The 22,596-nt window shown below is 37.3% G+C and overlaps 2 protein-coding genes across 2 annotated transcripts; both read left to right on the top strand.

Annotated features, from left to right (window-relative positions):
- The first annotated feature begins 1,410 nt into the window (after window positions 1–1,410).
- Window positions 1,411–11,586, top strand: LOC133326898 (transferrin). The gene is made up of 4 exons (XM_061535511.1): window positions 1,411–1,504; window positions 9,406–9,773; window positions 9,835–10,137; window positions 10,204–11,586. The coding sequence occupies exons 1-4, from the start codon at window positions 1,411–1,413 to the stop codon at window positions 11,584–11,586; spliced, it is 2,148 nt and encodes a 715-aa protein (XP_061391495.1).
- Window positions 11,587–15,070: 3,484 nt separating this feature from the next.
- LOC133326897 (uncharacterized) lies at window positions 15,071–22,296 on the top strand. The gene is made up of 3 exons (XM_061535510.1): window positions 15,071–15,088; window positions 16,584–19,121; window positions 21,190–22,296. The coding sequence occupies exons 1-3, from the start codon at window positions 15,071–15,073 to the stop codon at window positions 22,294–22,296; spliced, it is 3,663 nt and encodes a 1,220-aa protein (XP_061391494.1).
- Window positions 22,297–22,596: the final 300 nt, after the last annotated feature.

The raw sequence follows: 22,596 nt of genomic DNA, 5'->3' as shown, positions 1-22,596 counted from the left end.
AATATATATGGGAGCTATATCTAAATCTGGACCGATTTTCAGTAAACTTAGCACACATCGTTCTAGACCTTATTCAGTACGTTATGCCAAATTTCGTGCAAATCGAAAGGTTTATAGGGACCTTTGTACACCATTTACCTTAAATCGGACGAAAAATATATGGAAGCTATAGCTAAATCTGAACCGATTTTCACGAAACTTAACACGCACCATTCTAGATCTTATTCAGTACGTTATGCCAAATTTCGTGCAAATCGAAGTAAATATAGGGACTTTGGTGCACCATTTACCTTAAATCGGACGAAAATATATATGGGAGCTATATCTAAAACTGAACCGATTTTCATGAAATTTACCACACATCATTCTGGACTTAATCCGGACCTCTATGCCAAATTTCATGCAAATCGAAAGATATATAGGGACTTTGGTGCCCCATTTACCTTAAATCGGAAGAAACTATATACGGGAGCTATATAGTAATCTGAACCGATTTTCTTCAGTTTCAATAGGGTTCGTTCTTGGGCCATATAAGTGAGCTGTGCCAAATTTCATCTAAATCGGATCATAAATGCAACATGTACTTTTTTTTAAAATTCAACATGGACAGAAAGGCGGACGGACGGACGGCCGGACATGCATAAATCGACTCAGAAAGTGATTCTATGCATAATCTCAAAAGGAACCATATGCCTATCCAGCCTTATATAGGTCTATAAAAAATATTTTTAAAAAATCCACGCCTATCCGCACTCGAATAATATTTTTATTTAAATCAAGCCCCCTTGGTCCCCCTATTTGGCCACCCTATTTTTGCTGCGTTATTTTGTTCAGCTTCTCAATAAAACTGCAAACAAATGTAGTTCCCTTTTTTTCGAGCTGAGAATATAAGATTGCGTTTAGGCGGTTGTTATTTTTGTTGTTATATTTATATTTGTTTGTTTGTTGTTGTTGTCTTATTCAAACTGGCGTTTCGCATCCAAGCTCGCCCAGCAGCAGCAGTAACAGAAAATCTCGCTGTCATATGTAAACATTGACCAGCCAGTTAACCGTCGAAATATAAAATTCAGTTGAAGCTCGACTTTCAAGAGCATCACAACGAGCGGCACAAACGACTTATCGGAATTACGTTCAATGGCAGTTCAAAATATAAAAAATTAATATTCGATTTTGAAAAAATAAATATCATTACGTTCGAGAGGGAGAGATAGTAATTTTGATAATTAACATCAAGCCGCTGCAATTAAAAAATAAAAAAAAATCCATAAATATTAATCGTTAAAAAATTAAGTGAAGAAGACGTGCTTAAGAATATTTGAAAACAAGTTATTAAAAAAAATAATTAAATAATATTGAAAAGTGATAAAAGTCAAAATTAGATAAAGTGCTGAGTTCTGTCCATTAATTATCATGGGATTTAAAATATTTAATATTTTATTGCTGTTATCAGTATTATGGCAGCCACCACATGGAGAGGCTGTGGAAATACCCGATGATGGGAAATGTAAGTTGGGAATTTTTTTTTAATATTTGTTTTTCTGATACAAATATAAAATAGCTAACAAAATTGTTTGTAATGCAATTGCATCGATTAAAAAAATATTTTTGAAATAAAATATTAAAAACAAAATCAATAAGTAAATTAAAACCAGTAAGGAGAGTAGAAAATCGGACGGGGCCGACTATATGATACCCTTCACCACTTTGGGTATATTGTACATATTGTGGAACATACTCATGTCTTTCTACAACCTATGCTAAATTTAATGTTATTAGGGCAGATTAAGAGTCGTCTGCGTACCTTGGGACAAGTCTCAATGTGATACGTTGTGCAAAATTTCGTGTTAATCGAACAAACATTAGGAGTTTGGTGCACCATTTATGTAAAATCGTACGAATATATATGTTTATGTGGGAGCTATGAACCGATTTTCCCGAAACTTACCACACATCATTCTAGACTCAATTCAGTACGCTATGACAAATGTCGTGCAAATCGAAGGAAATGTAGGGACTTTGGTACACCATTTATATAATATCGGAGGAATATATAAATAGGAGCTATATCGAAATCTGAACCGATTTTCACGAAACTTAGCACACATCATTTTAGACCTAATTCAGTAGGATGTGCCAAATTTCGTGCAATTCGAAAGATATACAGGGACTTGGGTGCCCCATTTATCTAAAATCGAGCGAAACTATGTATGGGAGCTATATCTAAATCTGAACCGATTTCCACGAAACTTAGCACACAACATTCTAGACCTAATTCAGTAGGCTGTGCCAAATTTCGTGCAATTCGAATAATATATAGGGACTTTGGTGCATGATTTACCTAAAATCGGACGAATCTATATATGGGAGCTATATCGAAATCTGAACCGATTTTCACGAAACTTAGCACACGTCATTTTAGACCCAATTCGGTACGCTATGCCAAATTTCGTGCAAATCGAAAGATATTTAGGGACCGTGGTGCTCCATTTACATAAAATCGGACGAAAATATATATGGGACCTATATCTAAATCCAAACCGATTTTCACGAAACTTGGCAAACGTCATTATAGACCTAATTCAGTAGGATATGCCAAATTTCGTGCAAATCGAAAGATATATAGGGACTGTGGTGCGCCATTTACGTAAAATCGGACGAAAATATATATGGGAGCTATATCTAAATCTGAACCGATTTTCACGAAACTTAGCGCACATCATTCTAGACATAATTCAGTACGATATGCGAAAATTCGTGTGGATCAAACGATTTGCAGGGACTTTGGTGCACCATTTACCTAAAATCGGGCGAAACTATGTATGGGAGCTATATCTAAATCTGAACCGATTTTCGAAACTTAGCACACGTCATTCTAGACTTAATTCAGGAGGCTATGCCAAATTTCGTGCAAATCGAACAATTTTTAATTATCTTAAATCGGACGAAAATATATATGGGAGCTATATCTAAATCTGAACCGATTTTTTTCAATTTCAATAGGGTCCGTCCTTGGGCCAAATAAGTGAATTGTGCCACATTTCATCTAAATCGGATTATAAATGCGACCTGTACTTTGTTTACAATTTAACATAGACAGGCGGACGGACATGCATAAATTGATTCAGAAAGTGATTCTATGCATATTCTCAAAAGGAACCATGGGTCTATCTCGTTTTCTTTTGCCTGTTACATACATATGCACAAAGACGTAATACCCTGTACCACAGTGTGGTGAATATTTTTAAAAAAATATTTTCCATGTACCCATATACAGCCTGGATTTTTTAAAGTATTTTTCAGGAACCTTTAAATGTCGTGGATTTTTAAAATTATTTTTTTAAATTTATTTCAAAAACATTTATTTTATATTTATAAATAAAATATGACAAAATCACGTTTTTGCTGTCACATTGTCTTGTGACCCGTTTTGTTGAGATTTTTTTTTTAGTTTCAGACATCATCTTCAAGCCAGTTTAGAGTCTGCAAAAAGTTTTTGGCAAATTTGCATTTGAAATTTATTGAAGAATGTAGACTGGCTGTGTATAAAATTTTAATTTTTATTTCGAATATTTCGAAATTTGCAAATTTCATAGTTTATAGAACTACATTCTACCCAATTTTTTAAATAAGGTCACTAATAGAATGTCAATGAACTTAATTAAAAAAAAAAAAACAACCAAAACCAATTTTTTTAATATTTTTTAATAGAACCACGCCTTAATTTGTAGACATATTTTTAAAAAATCCCGCATTGTGTAGGACTTTGAAAATTTATTTTCTGTAATTCATGCCTTATATTTTTTAAAAATTCGCGGCCTTATATAGGTCCTTTGAAAATATTTTTTAAAAATCCACGCCTTATACGGGACACTGAAAACAATAATTTTAACAATCCAAGGCTTGTATAGGTCCCGGAAAAAATATGTTATTACATCCAAAATCTACACCTTTTATAGTCCCCAAATAATGTTGTTCCTAAAAACCTACGCCCTATTTAGGCCATTATAAATATTTTTTAATCCTCGCCTTTTTATAAGTTCCTAAAAATATTTGTATACCCTACAAAATTATGTAGGCAGTATATTATAGCTTTATGCAGCCCCAGGAGTTTGTAACGCCGAATTATTGATCCTAGACCCACCTTTAAGTATACCGATCATCATATCTCGACTAGCTGAATTGATTTAGACACGTATGTCCGTCCGTCTGCCTATTATAATTGGTAAACACGATACAGGCCACAGTTATGGACCAAACTTCATGAAATTTTGCATATAAGATGTTTTCTGTCCAATGAAGACCCCTATTGTTTTTGGTAGAAATCGGTTAATATTTAGGGGATGAAATGGACCAAATACTAAATTTTTGTGCGTTTTTTCTGGTCGCCCCCGAGGCCACAATTATGGCTCAAACATGGCGAATTTTTACATGGAGAAGGGGATCGGGACAAAGTATGAGCATGCCAGTTTTGATAAAGATAGGCCAATATTTGATTTGATAAAGATCGGTCAGTACTTAGCGGGTCCTGGACCCTGACTTTTGTGTGAAAAATTACAAAATATATATTCTATACCGTCCCCTGAAGGACATAGACCCAAAATGTTGATAGTGTATCGAAGGGAAGTGATTGACCTTTAAATCGATACCAATTATATTGTCGTATGTATGTACCCGGATGTGGGAGTTACACATAAATATTTACATGTGCTTACGTACTCAGATATTATTTAGTAACACATTACCACACTAGAGGCGGAAATATAGAGCGGATCGCTTTGAAAATTTCCGTGAGGATCCAGGTATGGTCAAGGATAACGTCTTTAATTTTCGGTGATGATCAGATAATAATATTGGGATGCAGTGGATCGAAAACATATTTTTGTGTGTGTTTTTTTTATACCCTTCACCACACTGTGGTACAGGGTATTATGTCTTTGTGCATATGTTTGTAACAGGCAAAAGGAATCGAGATGGACCCATAGTTCCTTTTGAGAATATGCATAGAATTACTTTCTGAGTCGATTTACGCATGTCCGTCTGTCCGTCCGTCCGTCCATGTATTTTTGTGAACAAAGTACAGCTCGCATTTATGATCCGATTTGGATGAAATTTGGCACAGTTCACTTATTTGGCCCAGGGACGAACCCTATTGAAATTGGTTCAGATTTAGATATAGCTCCCATATATATTTTCGTCCGATTTTATGTAAATGGTGCACCAAAGTCCCTAAATATCTTTCGATTTGCCCGAAACTTGACTTAACGTACTGAATTGAGCCTAGAGTGATGACTACTAAATTTCGTGAAAATCGGTCCAGATTTAGATATAGCTCCCATATATATTTTCGTCCGATTTTATGTAAATGGTGCACCAAAGTCCCTAAATATCTTTCGATTTGCACAAAATTTGGCATAACATACTGAATTGAGCCTAGAGTGATGTCTGCCAAGTTTCGTGAAAATCGGTCCAGATTTAGATAAAGCTCCCATATATAGTTTCGTCCGATTTTCACATTTCGATAAATGTCACATATTTTAGTTCATCCAATTTCATGTTAATTGTTCTGTTTAATATACACATAGTGGTGAAGGGTATAATATAGTCGGTCCCGTCCGACTTTACTACTTTCCTTACTGTTTTTTTTTTTTTGAGTCTATCTGTAGGCCACAATTGAAAGCCGTACATCACAACACAACCCACGGTGAAGGGAATTTGGACAAGAAATTAGAAGGGCCGGACTGGATATTAGTAATATTGGCTGACCTCTAGTCGGTCAAGAGGTTGCAAATATCGCGAAATATTGCCCAAGCTCAGAATAAAGTACGACACAACGTTACATTTCCTTGGGTGTTGTGTTGTTGTAGGGTATCATATGGTCGGCCCCGTCCGACTATACTGCTCCGCTCACTGGCTTTTAGTAGAAAAGGAAATATTCTAATAAAATCCTCAACCACTTTTTGTAGGATTATGAAGATTATGAAGAACATCTTGAAGAAATCCCACCATTTATAGGGGCATAAAAAAATTATATTCTCAAAAATATAGTGTTTAAAAAAAATTCACGCCTTATGGTAGTTCTTGGAAAAAATATTCTTCCACCTATCTGCAGGATAGGCCTGACGACAAATATATAAAAATCATCGCACTATGGCCGACGAAAAAAGTCTATAAAAATACACGCTTTAAATAGGAACCTTGAAAAATATTTTTTAAGAAATCTGCAAAAACATAATTTTGAAATCCTCGATTTTGGTAGATTCCTGGAAAAAACAATTCTTTAAAATATCCACGTCTTATATAGAACCCTAGACAAACATTGTTAACAAGTCCCGATTTTTGTAGGTTCTTCGAAAAATATATATTTTTTTAATTTTTGCCTTAGTCCCAAGAACATAAATTCTTAAAAATTCCACAAAAAATGCTATTCAGTCATCTTTTTTTAATTATTTCGATTTTTTTTTTTTCAAATACGCCCTTCAATCACTCAAATCACTTTTTTGTGTTTTATCTTAATAATAATCTTGTCACTTTAGTTTGCTAATAATAGATAAACATCAAAATGGAATAACATCATCATCATCTCTATGTAAATTGAATTTTTAATTAACCACCTAACAATAAAATATAAAAAAATAACAACAAAAAGTAATTTCCGAAACTATTGGTTATTCCGCTACCTATAAATAATGCACAAAATCCCCCTCGTCCGACGTCACAAAAATAATAGTTCAGTGACGTCGCAGTGACTCACATCTGTCTACATATACTTCGGCAATAAATTAAAGAAGATCCCCTCTATTCAAAGCATCTCCCCTTCCCTCGCTTAGCTAAAAAGCTACCCAAAAACGTGTTGACGTATTCTTCAAGGCCAATTCGCATAATTTTTATTTTCGGATGTAGTTATACTTGTCTTACAAGTCATAGCTTGGCCAAAATACAAAAAAACACAACAAATCTTGTTTTTATTTTAAGAGGGGGAAACTCCCCTCCTCAACATGCGATGTTGATGAAGCTGATGTGGAATCGCAACAGATTCATTAATCTTTAGAGGGCTTCTAGGTTGTAATTTCATTGTTGCCCCTCAGTCAGTAAGAAGGTCTCCTAATGAAGCATACAACAACAAAAATAAATAATAACAACAACAATAACAAAAACATTGTATACAAGTATTTGTTTAACACATCATTGTTGTCGATATTAATTGCAATGAAGCGTTTGGAAAAAAAACTAGCGATAAAAACAATTTTGATATGCATATGTGAATATGGTTGTCAATTAACGGGATTCGGAATCAAGACCCCTTTAAAATGTCCTCGAAAAAATTCTCATTGGACTCCGGTTTCTAAAACTGGTTCCATTTGTGGTCATGACAAGCAACATCCTTGACGAAAGCCTCAATAAATGTTGTGGTTTTTAGGGTGGAATGACTTCGTCAATGATCTGCGGCTGGATATTGTCCTTGAACTGCAGAAGCATCGAATTGAATATAGAGGGATTATTCATATTTTATTACAAGTTCACAGAATATTTTAAGGCATCTCTTGAAGGCGTGGATTTATTAAAGAATATTTTTAGAAACCTCCGGAAGGCGTGAATTTATTAAAGAATATTTTTAGGCATCCACATAAGGCGTGGATTTATTAAAGAATATTTTTAAAGGGCCAACTGAGGCGTGGATTTATTAAAGAATATTTTTAAAGGGCCAACTGAGGCGTGGATTTATTAAAGAATATTTTTAAAGGGCCAACTGAGGCGTGGATTTATTAAAGAATATTTTTAAAGGGCCAACTGAGGCGTGGATTTATTAAAGAATATTTTTAAAGGGCCAAACTGAGGCGTGGATTTATTAAAGAATATTTTTAAAGGGCCAACTGAGGCGTGGATTTATTAAAGAATATTTTTAAAGGGCCAACTGAGGCATGGATTTATTAAAGAATATTTTTAAAGGGCCAACTGAGGCGTGGATTTATTTAAGAATATTTTTCAAGGGCCAACTGAGGCGTGGATTTATTTAAGAATATTTTTAGGCACCTATCAAAGGCATGGATTTATTAAAGACTATTTTAGGCATCTCCGGAAGGCGTGGATTTATTAAAGACTATTTTTCAAGGGCCAACTGAGGCGTGGATTTATTAAAGAATATTTTTAGGCACCTATCAAAGGCGTGGATTTTTTAAAGACTATTTTTAGGCATTCACATAAGGCGTGGATTTTTTAAAGACTATTTTTAGGCATTCACATAAGGCGTGGATTTTTTAAAGACTATTTTTAGGCATCTATAAAAAGCGTGGATTTTTTATGGACTATTTTTAGGCATCTCCGGAAGGCGTGGATTTTTTAAAGACTATTTTAGGCATCTCCGGAAGGCGTGGATTTTGTAAAGACTATTTTTAGGCATCTATAAAAAGCGTGGATTTTTTAAGGACTATTTTTAGGCATCTCCGGAAGGCGTGGATTTTTTAAAGACTATTTTTAGGCATCTCCGGAAGACGTGGATTTTTTAAAGACTATTTTTAGGCATCTCCGGAAGACGTGGATTTTTTAAAGACTATTTTTAGGCATCTATAAAAGGCGTGGATTTATTAAAGAATATTTTCCTCCGCGGACCTGCTCTACTAAACAAAATTGTCTTTACTTTATTTATTTTTTCTGCGATTGTTAAAGAGTTGTGGGGGAGTCCGACTCCACGTGCTGAATAATTCAATGACCCATTATTTAACAAAACAATTGCAACAATGATTAATAATTCGCATTAATTTAAATAAATTGTTAAGCGGTAAGCTGAAAAGATTGTTTAAATCGTCCGGTAACCGCAACCATAAATAATTGAACAGATGTTTCGATTTGACTTCGAGATAAACGAATACAATGATTTTTGAGTTCAGAACCCGAAAATAATTATTTTTTCTATAGGTTCATCTGGTCTCTGAGAACTCTTTTTCCTATAGAAAAAAATCGTCAGGTACATGAGGACTCTTTTTTTTCTATAGAAAAAAAAATCGACCGATCCCTGAAGACTCTTTTTTTCTATAGAAAAAATCGTTAGGTCCCTGAAGTCTCTTTTTTCTTCATCATCAGGAACCTGAGGACTCTTTTTTCTATAGAAAAAATCAGGAACCTGGGGACTCTTTTTTCTATAGAAAAAATTCATCAGGTCCTTGAGGACAATTTTTTCTATAGAAAAAAAATCGTCAGTTCCTCAAAGGAGACTTTTTATAGAAAAAATCCTCAGTTCCCTGAGGACAATTTTTTATAAATTAGAAAAAAATCGAGGACTACCTTTTTCTATAGAAAAAAATCCGTCAGTTGCCTAAGGTCTTCAGACTCACTGAGGCATATTTGTCTAAAAAAATTCTGCATGACCAGAAGGATTATTTTCCTAATTTTATTTTCTTTCTTTTCCAGTACGCGTCTGTGTGGTTGAGTCCCGTGGTGCCTATCGCAAAACTCCCAAATTCTGTCCCATTCTGGAGGCCCAAACAAATATGGAATGTGTGGTGGGAGTTGATCGTTTAGATTGTGTTCGAAAAATCCACAAAGGCACGGCACATTTTGGTGTGTTAACCTCGGAAGATTTAGTGGCAGCCCGATGGGCCAGTGTAGAGATTTTAGTCACAAGTGAGCTGAGATCGCATAGTTCGCACTTCGAATATGAAGTTGTGGCGGTGGTCGATAATGAAGCGGAAATTCACACGGTACATGATTTGCGAGGCGCCAAATTGTGTCACCCCGGTTATGGCCTGGGCAGTCATTGGACTGAGGTGTTGGCTAATGTGAGTAGGACAGAGAATAATTTACTTGAGGACTTATATTAATATTTGGCTTTTCTTATAGTATTTTGAATCCGCCATGGTCACCAAATCCTGTGATCCCGATATCTCAATAACGGAGGATCGCATACGCTCTTCTGCCCATTTCTTTGGTCCCAGCTGTAAGGCTGGCCCTTGGGTCCCAGATCCCAAACAAGATCGCCAATTGAAGAACAGATACCCTTCCCTGTGTCAAATGTGTTATGACTCGTATAGATGTGATGTTGGTGATAAACATTGGGGTAGGCGGGGTGCCCTTTATTGCCTCACCAGTGGTGGCGGTAATGTGGCCTGGGCCAGGCTCGATGATGTGCGCAGTCATTTTGGAGTAAGTTGTGGATTTTCTTTTTGAAGAGAAAATATTTTTAATTCGAATTTTATTCCTTTCTTACAGCTTACAGGTCTCCCTAAGCAAGCAGAACCCTCAGAGTACAGCTACCTTTGTCCTGAAGGCCATTTGCAGCCCATCAACTCCACCAAACCCTGTGTTTGGGTTGCCAAACCCTGGCCGGTTATTGCCGCCCGCCGCACTCATGCTGCCCAGATACAAAATATCGTGACCGGCCTGAACCATGACTCACCGAATAGCTGGCAGAATGCCTTGCTCAGCCTGTTGGAAAATTTCCATGTCGATATCGTGCCGCTGGATAATGTCATACCCATTGATGATTATTTGGATCAAGCCCCAGCCTTCCAGAGCGCCTATAGCTTCCCCGAATGTAATCCACCCCGTTCGATTGTGTTCTGCACCACTTCGATTATACAACACGTTAAATGTTCTTGGATGCAGGAAGCTTCCCAGGTTTATGGAGTTCAACCCAACATCCAATGTGTCCGTTCAGCTAATCTTGATGCCTGTATGGATGACATAAAATTCCGTTCTGCCGATGTGGTCCTGGTCGATCATGAACATCGCCTGCAGGCTCAAAGGGATTATAACTTGAAACCGGTGCTCTTCGAATTTTCTCAGGATATGCATGAACGTTATGTGACCATTGCGGTGGTCCATAAGGATGCAAAATTTGAAACATTTGCCGATTTGAAGGGAGCCAAGGCATGTCTACCCTCTTTTGAGGGTCCGGCATATCTTTCGGTGTTGGAAACCCTACACAATCAGACCCGCACACCGCCATCCATGCACAAGTTTTTCCATCGTGAATCGTGTCTATGGGAGCCGCATTCCTCACACAAATGTCCCCAGATCTATCAGGGAGATGAGGGAGCCCTAAGATGCCTGGCCGAAAAGGGTGATGTGGCTTTCCTAAGCTCGGATGTATATAAGAAATACACCATCGGCAACCTGACCTCATCCTGGGTAAAACAATCCTCACACCAGAAATCCTTTAAGGTCCTTTGCCCCTATGGCGGCAATGTCCGAGGTTCAAAATTCGAATATTGTTATCTTCATTGGACCACCCGCGGTCACATAATGACCCATGACAGTTCTCCGACAAGGATAAATGAAATCCATAATTCTTTACGGGATATTGATGCTCTTTTTGGTAAAAATTATAAATCCGATACAAGGCCCTTCACGATGTATGGGATTTTCGATAAGAAAAATGATGTGATCTTTCGGGATCAAACGGATGGTTTAAAGGGTATCTATGATCTGAAAAGGGATTACAACAGTCGGCTAATGGAGGATATTTTCCACAATTACGTACAAGAAAAATATGTAAATCCTTTGGAAAGTTCAGCGGCTTATGTGGGTCCCCATAAGCTGTTGCGGGGTCTAATGGTCTTGAGTTTATTAATGATTTGGAATTTGAGATAATTTTTATTTTTTTTTTAGAACTTAAAATAAATTTTTGTATTAATTTTTTTATAAAATATAGTCATTAGTCAGTTCGTTTTGTATTTTTTTAAATTATTGTGATATTATTTTTTAAGTTTAAAGAATAAAAATTAAAAATAAATATATTTTTTGAAAAACAATATTATTTTTTAAAAAATTCCTGAGGAATTTTTTCTATATAAAATTGTAGTCCTCAGGGTCTTGAGGATTTTTTGTTTTTCTATAGAAAAAAGTAGTCATCAGGGTCCTGTGGATTTTTTTCTATAGAAAAAAGTAGTACTTAGGGACCTGAGGATTTGTTTCTATAGGAAAAAGTAGTCACCAAGGACCTGAAGACTTTCTTCCTATAAAAAAGAGTTCTTCATGAAAAAACATCCAAAAACGGCATGAGGTTGATTCGCGGCAGCAAAAAACATGGTAGTTAGCAGCACCAGATTCAAGCATCTCGATATACACAAGGCCACCTGAATTTTTCCTGATCAAGCAACGAGAAATCAAATTGACCATGTTGTGATAGACGGAAGACATTCATCCACTGTATTAGACGCTTGATCGATCCGAGGAGCGAATATCGATTCGGATCATTATCTTGTAGCAGCCAAGGTCCGCACTCGCCTTAATGTTGCAGCAAAGGTGCGATCTGACGCAACACGGAAACTCGACGTCGAAAAGCTGCAAACACAACTGGTAGCCGAGGCCTACGCCGGTCAACTTACCCATTTGATTGACGAAAGCACTTCTTGTTCCGATAATAGTATAGAAGCACAATGGCAAAGAATTGCCCACTCCCTAGAAACTGCAGCAAAAGCAAAAATTGGGTACCAAAAACAACCATCAAGAAATCCATGGTACGATCAGGCGTGTCGTAATGATACTGATGTGAAAAAACAGCGTATAGGGCAACCATGCAGACAGTAGCAACACCTAATGTGATGGAGAATTATAGGGAGAAAAGGGGAGAGGAGAAACGTATTTTCAGAAAAAGAAGAAAGAACAAGAAAAACCTGAGCGTGAGCAAATCGAGATGTACAGGAGTCAGAATGAAGTCCGAAAATTCTACCAACGGGTAAAAAAACATACCGAAGTCTTGGTGCAGGCACATACTCCTGTAGAGATGAAGAAGGAAACCTGGTGACAGTTGAGGATCTGGAAGGAGCATTTTGAAAAGCTTCTCGTATCAAATAGTGGCGGTGAAGAAGATACCTCAGAACCAATCAGAGATGATGGCATAGAGTGTATAGCACCTAGCCAAGATGAGGTCATAGAAGCAATTAATCGGCTCAGGAACAATAAAGCAGCAGGAGCAGACGGATTACCAGCCGAACTATTCTAGACTGGTGGTCAGATGCTGGTCAGGAGCATGCACCAGCTGATTAGTACAATTTGGCTAGAGAAATGCATGTCCAATGATTGGAACCTCAGCATCCTGTGTTCCGTGCACAAAAATGAGACAAGACGATATGCATATAAAGTGCTATCCAGCGTGCTGTGTAAACGACTGAAGCCAATGGTCAATGACATCAAAGGACCTATCAGAGCCCTTCACAGAACGAGGATTCAGACAAGGTGAGCAGCTCTTGGAGTGTTTGAAAGAAAAATTCTCCGAAAAATCTACGGGCCGATCAGCGTCGACGGTGAATATCGGCGTCGAATGAACCACATGCTTTACAATTTATACGCGGACATAGACATAGTCGCAGCAGCGACTACGAAGGCTAGGCCATGTTGTGCGAATAAATGAGAATGCCACAACTCAAAAGGCATATAAAAGCGAGCCAACTGATGGTTCCCGTAGAAGGGGAAGACCACGAATCAGATGGAAAGACCAAATAGAAAACATCTTAGAACGTGGTCTTTCAAATTGGCGGAGATGCGCACAAGACCGAAGCGCTTGGAAATCTTTTTTAAGCACGGCTTATGGAACAACCGTTCTGTAACAAGCCAGCTAAGTAAGTAATATTTTTAAATAATATTTAAAAATATTTTTAATAAATTCACGCCTCAATTTTTTTTAAATATTCACAATATCCATTTTTAAATTTAACGTTTTTTTTTAATACAACTCTGTTGTAACGTAGAAAACCACCACAACTCAGTTGTGTTTGATTTTTCTCTTATCAATTGTGTTGAGTTTTAGTTCTCTCTTTCTCTCTCCTACAACTAAAACAGCTGTTTTTACAACAACTGTACATGACATTTACTTACCTCCCCGCCTAAACGGCTTTGTTTGTTATCAAATGTCTTGTCTCCTTTGTTGAATGAAAAACAAAACAAAAAACAGTTGTTGCTTTTCGGTTTTTTTTTTTTTTGTTCTTCCGTCTTTGTTTTGCTATCAATTTTCCGTTGCCATGGTCAAAGCAACTACTACGTAAAATTATTTGTTGGACGTTGCTAGGGTACCAGCACCACCATTCACCAAAGGAAATGTCATGGCATGAATATATTGAGTGAAAAATTTTTCCTTCAATTAAGTGGACGGACGAACAGGAGCACTAAATAAAATTAATTAAATATATTTTTAAAATCCAATATTTTTATATCACAAGTGTTGTTGTGTTGTTCCAAGTGAGCCTCTTCTGAATCTCTTCGATGTCGAAAACCGCAAGTAATGTGAATATCAGCAGCAGTAAAACAAAAAGAGAAGTAAGGATTGTCTGTGTAGAATTTCCAAAACGCCTACAACAATTTTCATTTTCAATTTTTTTTCCTTCACACACGAACACACGGAATTTCATCACACAGCCCTAGGGCAATTTTGCACAGTTAGTTGTTTTTTCTTTTTTTATTTATTGAATAAATTATTATATATCTATATTTTAATTAACACAATTTCCACCACTGGTTTTTCTTTCATTATTTATTTTTTTCTTTCACTCTCCTCCACCATTCATCCGCAAAATGAATGAACGCACACAAAAATATTGGCAATTCAGCTGTTTTCTGTTTGATTGTGTCTCACTTTGCCATTTCATGTATTAAATTTTGTCACTTTGGTCTGCCTTTTTTGTTTTATTTTTTATTTAGTAATTAATTAATTATTGCTTTTATTCATCTTTATTGTGGGCTATTTGTTCTCTATGTTTTGATTTGTCTCATACGTTTACTGTGAATTGGACTGACCCAATAATCTGTGGACACTCAGCAAAGCAACAACAGCACGACCACTGCCGCCGCCACTTAACATCAATGGGCTAAACATTGAACTTTGATGAGTGAGTGCGCTGTTGTACTGAATGAGAGAGCATGGTAGTTAGAGAGAGAGAGTATGTGTGTGGGTATTTTCAAAAGGGGAGGCATATGCCGCCCCATTGTATTGATTAGCAGCAGCTGGACAATTCATGATCAGTGTGTTGTGAGAGCAAAACAAATGAGGGAGAGCGAGAGAATGTAAAAGTAGGAGAACTGTTAATGACATGATAAAAGACGGCTGTTATTCTTTGTGGTTTATAGAGGTGAAATATAGATGGCGTTGCTGTTGCTCGTAAGGAAAGATAGGCGAAAAAAGGCGTGTAATTACTAAAGAATATTTTTAGGGCCCTATAAAAGGCGTGGAATTATTAAAGAATATTTTTAGGGCACTATAAAAGGCGTGAAATTATTAAAGAATATTTTTCAACGACCTGTAGAAGGCGTGGATTTATTAAAGAATGTTTTTCAGGGACCTCTATAAGGCGTGGATTTATTAAAGAATATTTTTCAGGGACCTCTAGAAGGCGTGGATTTATTAAAGAATATTTTTCAGGGACCTCTAGAAGGCGTGGATTTATTAAAGAATATTTTTCAGGGACCTCTAGAAGGCGTGGATTTATTAAAGAATATTTTTCAGGGACCTCTAGAAGGCGTGGATTTATTAAAGAATATTTTTCAGGGACCTCTAGAAGGCGTGGATTTATTAAAGAATATTTTTCAGGGACCTCTAGAAGGCGTGGATTTATTAAAGAATATTTTTCAGGGACCTCTAGAAGGCGTGGATTTATTAAAGAATATTTTTCAGGACCTCTAGAAGGCGTGGATTTATTAAAGAATATTTTTCAGGGACCTCTAGAAGGCGTGGATTTATTAAAGAATATTTTTCAGGGACCTCTAGAAGGCGTGGATTTATTAAAGAATATTTTTCAGCGACCTCTAGAAGGCGTGGATTTATTAAAGAATATTTTTCAGCGACCTCTAGAAGGCGTGGATTTATTAAAGAATATTTTTCAGCGACCTCTAGAAGGCGTGGATTTATTAAAGAATATTTTTCAGGGACCTCTAGAAGGCGTGGATTTATTAAAGAATATTTTTCAGGGACCTCTAGAAGGCGTGGATTTATTAAAGAATATTTTTCAGGACCTCTAGAAGGCGTGGATTTATTAAAGAATATTTTTCAGGGACCTCTAGAAGGCGTGGATTTATTAAAGAATATTTTTCAGGGACCTCTAGAAGGCGTGGATTTATTAAAGAATATTTTTCAGGGACCTCTAGAAGGCGTGGATTTATTAAAGAATATTTTTCAGGGACCTCTAGAAGGCGTGGATTTATTAAAGAATATTTTTCAGGGACCTCTAGAAGGCGTGGATTTATTAAAGAATATTTTTCAGGGACCTCTAGAAGGCGTGGATTTATTAAAGAATATTTTTCAGGGACCTCTAGAAGGCGTGGATTTATTAAAGAATATTTTTAATAAAAGAATATTTTCAGCGACCTCTAGAAGGCGTGGATTTATTAAAGAATATTTTCAGCGACCTCTATAAGGCTTCATCGACCTCTAGAAGGCGTGGATTTATTAAAGAATATTTTCAGCGACCTCTAGAAGGCGTGGATTTATTAAAGAATATTTTTCAGGGACCTCTAGAAACCTTGCGTCCGAAAAATATTGTCTCTAGAAAAAAATGCCTTGGAACCTCTACGGATTCTAGGGTTTTTCTTTCGTAAAATGATGTCTGATTTTTAAAGTCTGCCCTCTAATGCTGTTTTTCCTATTTTTCCTATTCCAGGTAACGAAAATAAGCCGTGCCGCCGAAGTTCCCACCACAAATCGATCAACAACAAAGAAACCAACATCCACTCTTATTCGAAAGAAAAGTACCGATGAAAAAGAGAAGCTACGAACCACTAAGGTCACAATATCCAAAACAAATGAAGTCCGGAAGCCGGCCACAACAGTAAAATCTTCAACCAATGAGAAGACCACACCCCGAACCACCACCTCTAAGACAGCCACCACGAAAATTACGAATAACAGAACTCAGACAAAAATCAATAGTACGGGAGCTCCATCAAAGACAACGACAAGGGTTTCCGCCAGCCAACCACAGCAGCAGCGACTTACCAAGGTTTCAAAAAGTTCTACAGCGTCCCCTACCGCCACAACACCACGACAGCAGCCTTTACGTGCCAAACATACCCCTGAAATCAAGGAGGCTGTGAGGAGAAATGCCACAGCAAAGTCAAGCCCCTCTGCCGCCGTGATCTCACACAAACCAAATCCGGTATTAGATACTCATTCAAATGTCACCGTTGCCTCGCCACCGCCTAGAAGGAAAAGTGAGGTTAAGGAGGAAAATTATGAAACGGAACCGGAAACCAACCCCAAGGAAACCAAATTAAATCGTAAAGGTAGTCGGGTATTGGCGCCCGATGAAATTGTCGTACTCAAAAGAGAATCGGCGAAGAAACGAATTGAAGAACAAATAAGGCGGGATAGTGTGGTGCAATTGGCGCCCAATGGTGCTGCTTTGCCCCTAAAGGAACCCGTGGCCTTTGAGGTGCCGTTCACTGAACGACAAAAAACCGCCAAGGAGAGAAATAGACCAGAAAAACCCGAAGAGTTACAAAAGAAAAGAGAACGTTCCTCGTCACGGGTTCGGCAGGCCAGAGAGGCTAAAAAGGAGGATGAGGATATAAACTATTCCGATGATTTTGATTCCTATGAATCAGATTTTGAGACAGGATCCTCAAGGAAGTCTTCAACCCATGGCAGCAGCAGTAATCCCAGTGATGAGGAGGAAGGGGAGACTAATGAAGAAGAAGATGATGACGAGGACGAAGACTGTAGTTCTTCAAAAGAAACCTCTGAGGAGGAAGAAGACTCCCATGAATCTGAAAATTACGACGAAGAGCAAGAAAATTCAAAAAATCTAGATACCGAGGAGGATGAGGAATCCGAAATAACCCAAGACCCCATTACGGTATTACAACGAGATAAAGAGCGTAAACTTGACTCAGGCCACTATGAACTAAATTCTCGCCGCCACCCTAAGCTAGGGGAAGTTTCAAACCAATCGACTCAACATCTGACGGATAGTTTTGAAAACTTTAGCCTCAATACCTCGGATCAATTGGATTCGGGCATATCAGCATATGGTGGTCCTTCGACATTAACAAATTTCTCAAATTCAAACAACAGCAACAAAGGAAACTTTCAAATTTTCTATGGAGGCTATAAGGATTTCCTGAGGAATCCCATTCACAATAAAAGGGGAGCGGACCTTATGGCCAAAATCCAATTGGACACTTTGGAATTTAAACTGTTCGACATGAAACCCATATCCTATGATGTGTTCATGCAAAGTTTTGGCAAGCTAAATTCCTGTCAAATTGCCACCCAGACCCAGGATAATCTCATGAATGTGAAACAGCAAACAGAATCATGGGAATCGCGTTCAATGTGGACTCAACATCCGCCACAATATGATTGGGAAATGGTAAAACAGCTAACCCACCCACTGAAGGCTCCCCATGGAGGCGGGGTATTATCTCAAAATTGTTGTGGTGAATTAGAGGATGAAAATGACCCGAAACTCCCCTGCAATGATGAACTGGAAAATAGCCTTGAAGCTCTTAAACTGTGGGAGAATCAAAAATCCCAAAGGAAATTACAAAATCATGGCAGGGTCATCAGAAAACCCATTGACTATGAACGGCTCAATAGTTTCCTGCTGAAATCCTCCATGGTCATTAATCAAATACTGGGTTCCTCGGGAAGTAAAACATCCAACGAAGACCTACCCAAACATTTGGGCCACTTGGAACGTCTGGTGGATACAAGCTATGAATTGCAAGCAAATTTCCTAAACACCCTGCGGGTGGTGAAAATTTTCTCCAATGCCAAATACAATTTGGTAATTACAGTGCACGAATCACTACCGGAAACGGATGTTTATAAATCGGATTTTTCTCAACTGCTAATGGTTTGGTGTGTCAATGTCAACGATAAACCCAGTCGTTTATTGTCCACATGGAGCCAAGTCTCCAGGGTTGAGATATCTAACGATTGCCCCGACATTGTGGTGGCTGCTTTGCGAGATGGTTCTGTGGCCTTGTGGGATTTAAGGGAAACCTATTCATTTTGTTCGAAATTGGATGGTTATTTGACACATTTTGCTGCCACACAATCGATTGTCCCATCATCGGCTGGGGTGCAGGGTAGAGGGGAAATATTAATGGATAATGGTTCATGCTTGGATGTGAGAAGTTTTCAAACACCGACAAATAATTGGGCTTTGGCGAAGGGAACGCAAACGAAATCGCAGGTAAGTGAAGGGGACTTCAAAGGGAATCGCGGAGTTTTAGAAGTCGTATAAAGGAAGTGTATTAAATGTTGGGAGTCATTAACAAGTATTTAACATTTCAAATCCGTGGTATGGCCTCTGTATCTAATAGATACATTAAATAATCTCCATTATTATTTAGTAGGATAGATTTGGGAGGCCGTAAAAAAGTAACACTAAAATAGTTTAAACAGTTGCCGCTAGATGACGTAGTTCATATCTTACCGTAGTGTAGACACGCACAAACGGCGTAGGAATAAAAAATACACCCTGTGATGGATAGCAATCTTTGCTAGTAGCCACCCTGTGATTTTTAGCATTCTTTATTAGCAATCACAGGGTGTTCATGGCATTTTACCAATAGGAAATCTTCAATTCAGCCTTGCTGAAAAAGGGAAATTTGGAGTTCGGCTTGGATTAATAGAGCTTACAATAGAAAGTCTTGAATTCAACCTGACTGAATGGGCACTGAGGGTTTCTACTACTACTTAAGCCCGTTATTTAGAAGAATTTCTGAGAAGTTCTTCGAAGGTAACACTAAATTTACCAGAAAGCCTTCTAAACACAGAAACATTTCTGAGAACTTCTTCTGAGAGCCTTATTTACTTCGAGAATTTCTGAGACGTTTTATGAGGTTATTTTATACTTAGCAAAAATACGAAGAACTTTTCTAAGGGTATTTTATATTTTGGAGAAGGTCTTTTGTACTTAAAAGAATATCTGGCAGTCATATACACAAAGAAGAATTTCAGAGAAGTCCTTTTAAGCGCCATATATACTTCGAAGAATGTCTGAGGAGCTTCTACACAAAGAAGAATTTCTGAGAAGTCCTTTTGAGGACTTCTCTTAAGTCCTTTTATACTTAAAAAAGTTCGGAGAGCCTCTTCAAAGGTTCTTCTTCACTTTGAAGAATTCCTGAGAAATTTTCTGAGCCTATTTTACACATAAAATAATTTCGGAGAAGTTTTCAGTGGGTATTTTATATTTAGAAATCAATTGGAGAAGTTTTTCTGAAGGTTTTTGTACTTAGAAGATTATCAGAGAGCTTCCTTTGAAGGTTCATCTATACTTAGAAGAAGGGGGTATTTTTAAGACCTCCTATACATAAAATGCCTTTCGAGGAAGTATCTTTTATAATCAGAAAAAATCGGAAAAGTTTTCTAACGATCTTTTATAGGTAGGACAAATTGGAGAATTTCTTCTGAATGTCATAGAAGAATATCCGAGAGCCTTCTAAACTACGAAAAATGTCCGATAAGTCCTTTTGAGGATCTTCTAAACTTGAAGTAATTTCTATGGCCCTGCTATACATAAAATAACTTTCGAGGGTCTTTGTTGATGCCTTAGAAATATTTTTTAAAATTTTTATACCTAGAAAAAAATCGGAAACGTTTTCTGCACTTAAAAAATTTGAGAGCCTTCTAAACTTAAAAAAATTTCTGAGAAGTCCTTCTGAGGGTCTTCTATACTTAGACACTTTTCTCATAAGTCCTTCTGAGCATCTTCCATGCTTAAAAAATGTAGGGGCCTGCAGAAAATATTCGTTTAAGAAATAGCCGCATTATATAGTCATCGACAAGAATAATCATATGTCCCACAAAGGTAGTAGGTTCCATTTAGGGAGATGAATAGAAATTAAATAGTTCTGGTATTTGTCTATAGATAGTGCTGTTTATATCTAAACATAGCATAGATACAAACCAAATGTTGTGAAATTCATATATTACCCTGTGACGGACAGCAATCGAAACTGGCGATCACAAGCTGGTAACTTTCGTTCAAGAATTTTGGTATAGTGTAGATACGAACCAAATGAGGCGATATTCAGTTACTATCCTGTGATGACGACCACAGGGCGGTACCTTCAGTTCGAGTTTTTACCTCCCCAAATCGACCCTACTACCTTTAGACCCTAGATATTATCTACTCATTTAATTTGACAAAGACCTTTCTGGGTTTAAAAAAAATCTAAGAAACTTATCTGTAAATAATTGCTATATAAATATATTTTCATTTTTAACATCCTCTCCCTTGTTCTCCCCCCTTTCAGTTCGTTTCTCTGCACGATTCTGGCCTGCTGACCGTTTGGACTTTGGTGGATACCTCAGAGATGTCGTTTAATCCCCTGGAAATGAAAGTGAATGAAAAACAAAAACATTATTCAAAACTACAACAAAAATTCGGCTATAGTTCACCATGGGCTAGGGTTAAGCTAATACAAAGTTCAGTGGCCTACCTCAAGGATTATGTGGAGACAAAGAATCTACAATCATTATCGAGATTCGATAAAACCAAGGCACTATTTCAGAAAAATATTTACTCCGATGAAGCCCTTAAGGAGCTAAATGAGAACAGTGGCGCGGAAATGGGTTCCCAGGGTTTACGCTTCACGAGCATTGAATGTGGTACAGAGAATATTTTTATTTGCACGAATCGTAATTTTGTGCTTATGTGTTCGAAAACTTTGAAGCCCGAACGATTTCGGCGTATAATTTTACATGAAAGTCGGCTACTTTTCCCCACCGCCTTAAAGGTCTTGAGTAATGAAAACTTTGTGGCGGTAGGGTTATCCAATGGTGGTGTAATGATCCTGAATTGTGCTCTCAACAAACAAACACCTAAGACCCCGAAGACGGCATGTAAAACTCCTGGTACACCATTTCCCGGGCAGCCAAATGATAGAAATCCGCAAGGAGACTTTGATAATTTAACTGGAAAGTCGTGTGCTATACAAAACATTGTTTTGAATTCCCAGAAATCCTATGACAGCATGGATTTCACTAGCTCCTCAAATGATGTGGAATTTCGTCCAGACACGGCGGCATTTGTGGCCCTCATTGATACAAATCGTAAACCTTTTGAGTTGAGAATTTATGATCAACAGGTCATCTTGGCTGGTTCGGTGCTGCGTCGGAATTTGATACAAGCCTTGGAATTATCTTCGGATGGTTGGCGCCTATTTGCTTTGAGTAATGGTCATGTGCGTATCTATGATTTCTATTTGGAACAGGAAATCGTTCAAGGCGAAGGGCAGGAGGAGCAGAAGGCATGTGGTGTTACAGTGGATATTGGCTGCGCCCGAACAAATCAACATGAAATGAATTTGATCACCTTGGAACGGGAATCGAAAGTTCGTGTTTATGTTTTAAAGAAGTAGGAAAGAAGTTCCAGAAAAAATGTTAAGTTAGGTTTGAGGTTATGTTGTAGTTTTGATAACATGGTTAATGAAATATATAAAAGTTATTAATAAAAATAATATGAAATAATTATAATTGGATTTTTTTTTCTTATAAATAAATCGAATCTATGGCGGATCGTTTAGATCAAGGAAACTTTAGATTTAGATTAGATTTATTACACGAATATTTTTCAGGCCTTAATCCATAAAGCGTCGACACAAACCAAATGGAAATATTGTTTTTTTGGTATAAATAAATCGAATCTATGGCGGGTATAT

The sequence above is a fragment of the Musca vetustissima genome, unplaced genomic scaffold (assembly GCF_032173495.1).
Source record: "Musca vetustissima isolate MV318-11 ecotype Yass unplaced genomic scaffold, APGP_CSIRO_Mvet_v1 utg6219, whole genome shotgun sequence".
Taxonomy (NCBI): domain Eukaryota; kingdom Metazoa; phylum Arthropoda; class Insecta; order Diptera; family Muscidae; genus Musca; species Musca vetustissima.
The sequence above is the reverse complement of the archived record's forward strand: the minus strand, read 5'-3'. Positions and strand labels throughout refer to the sequence as shown.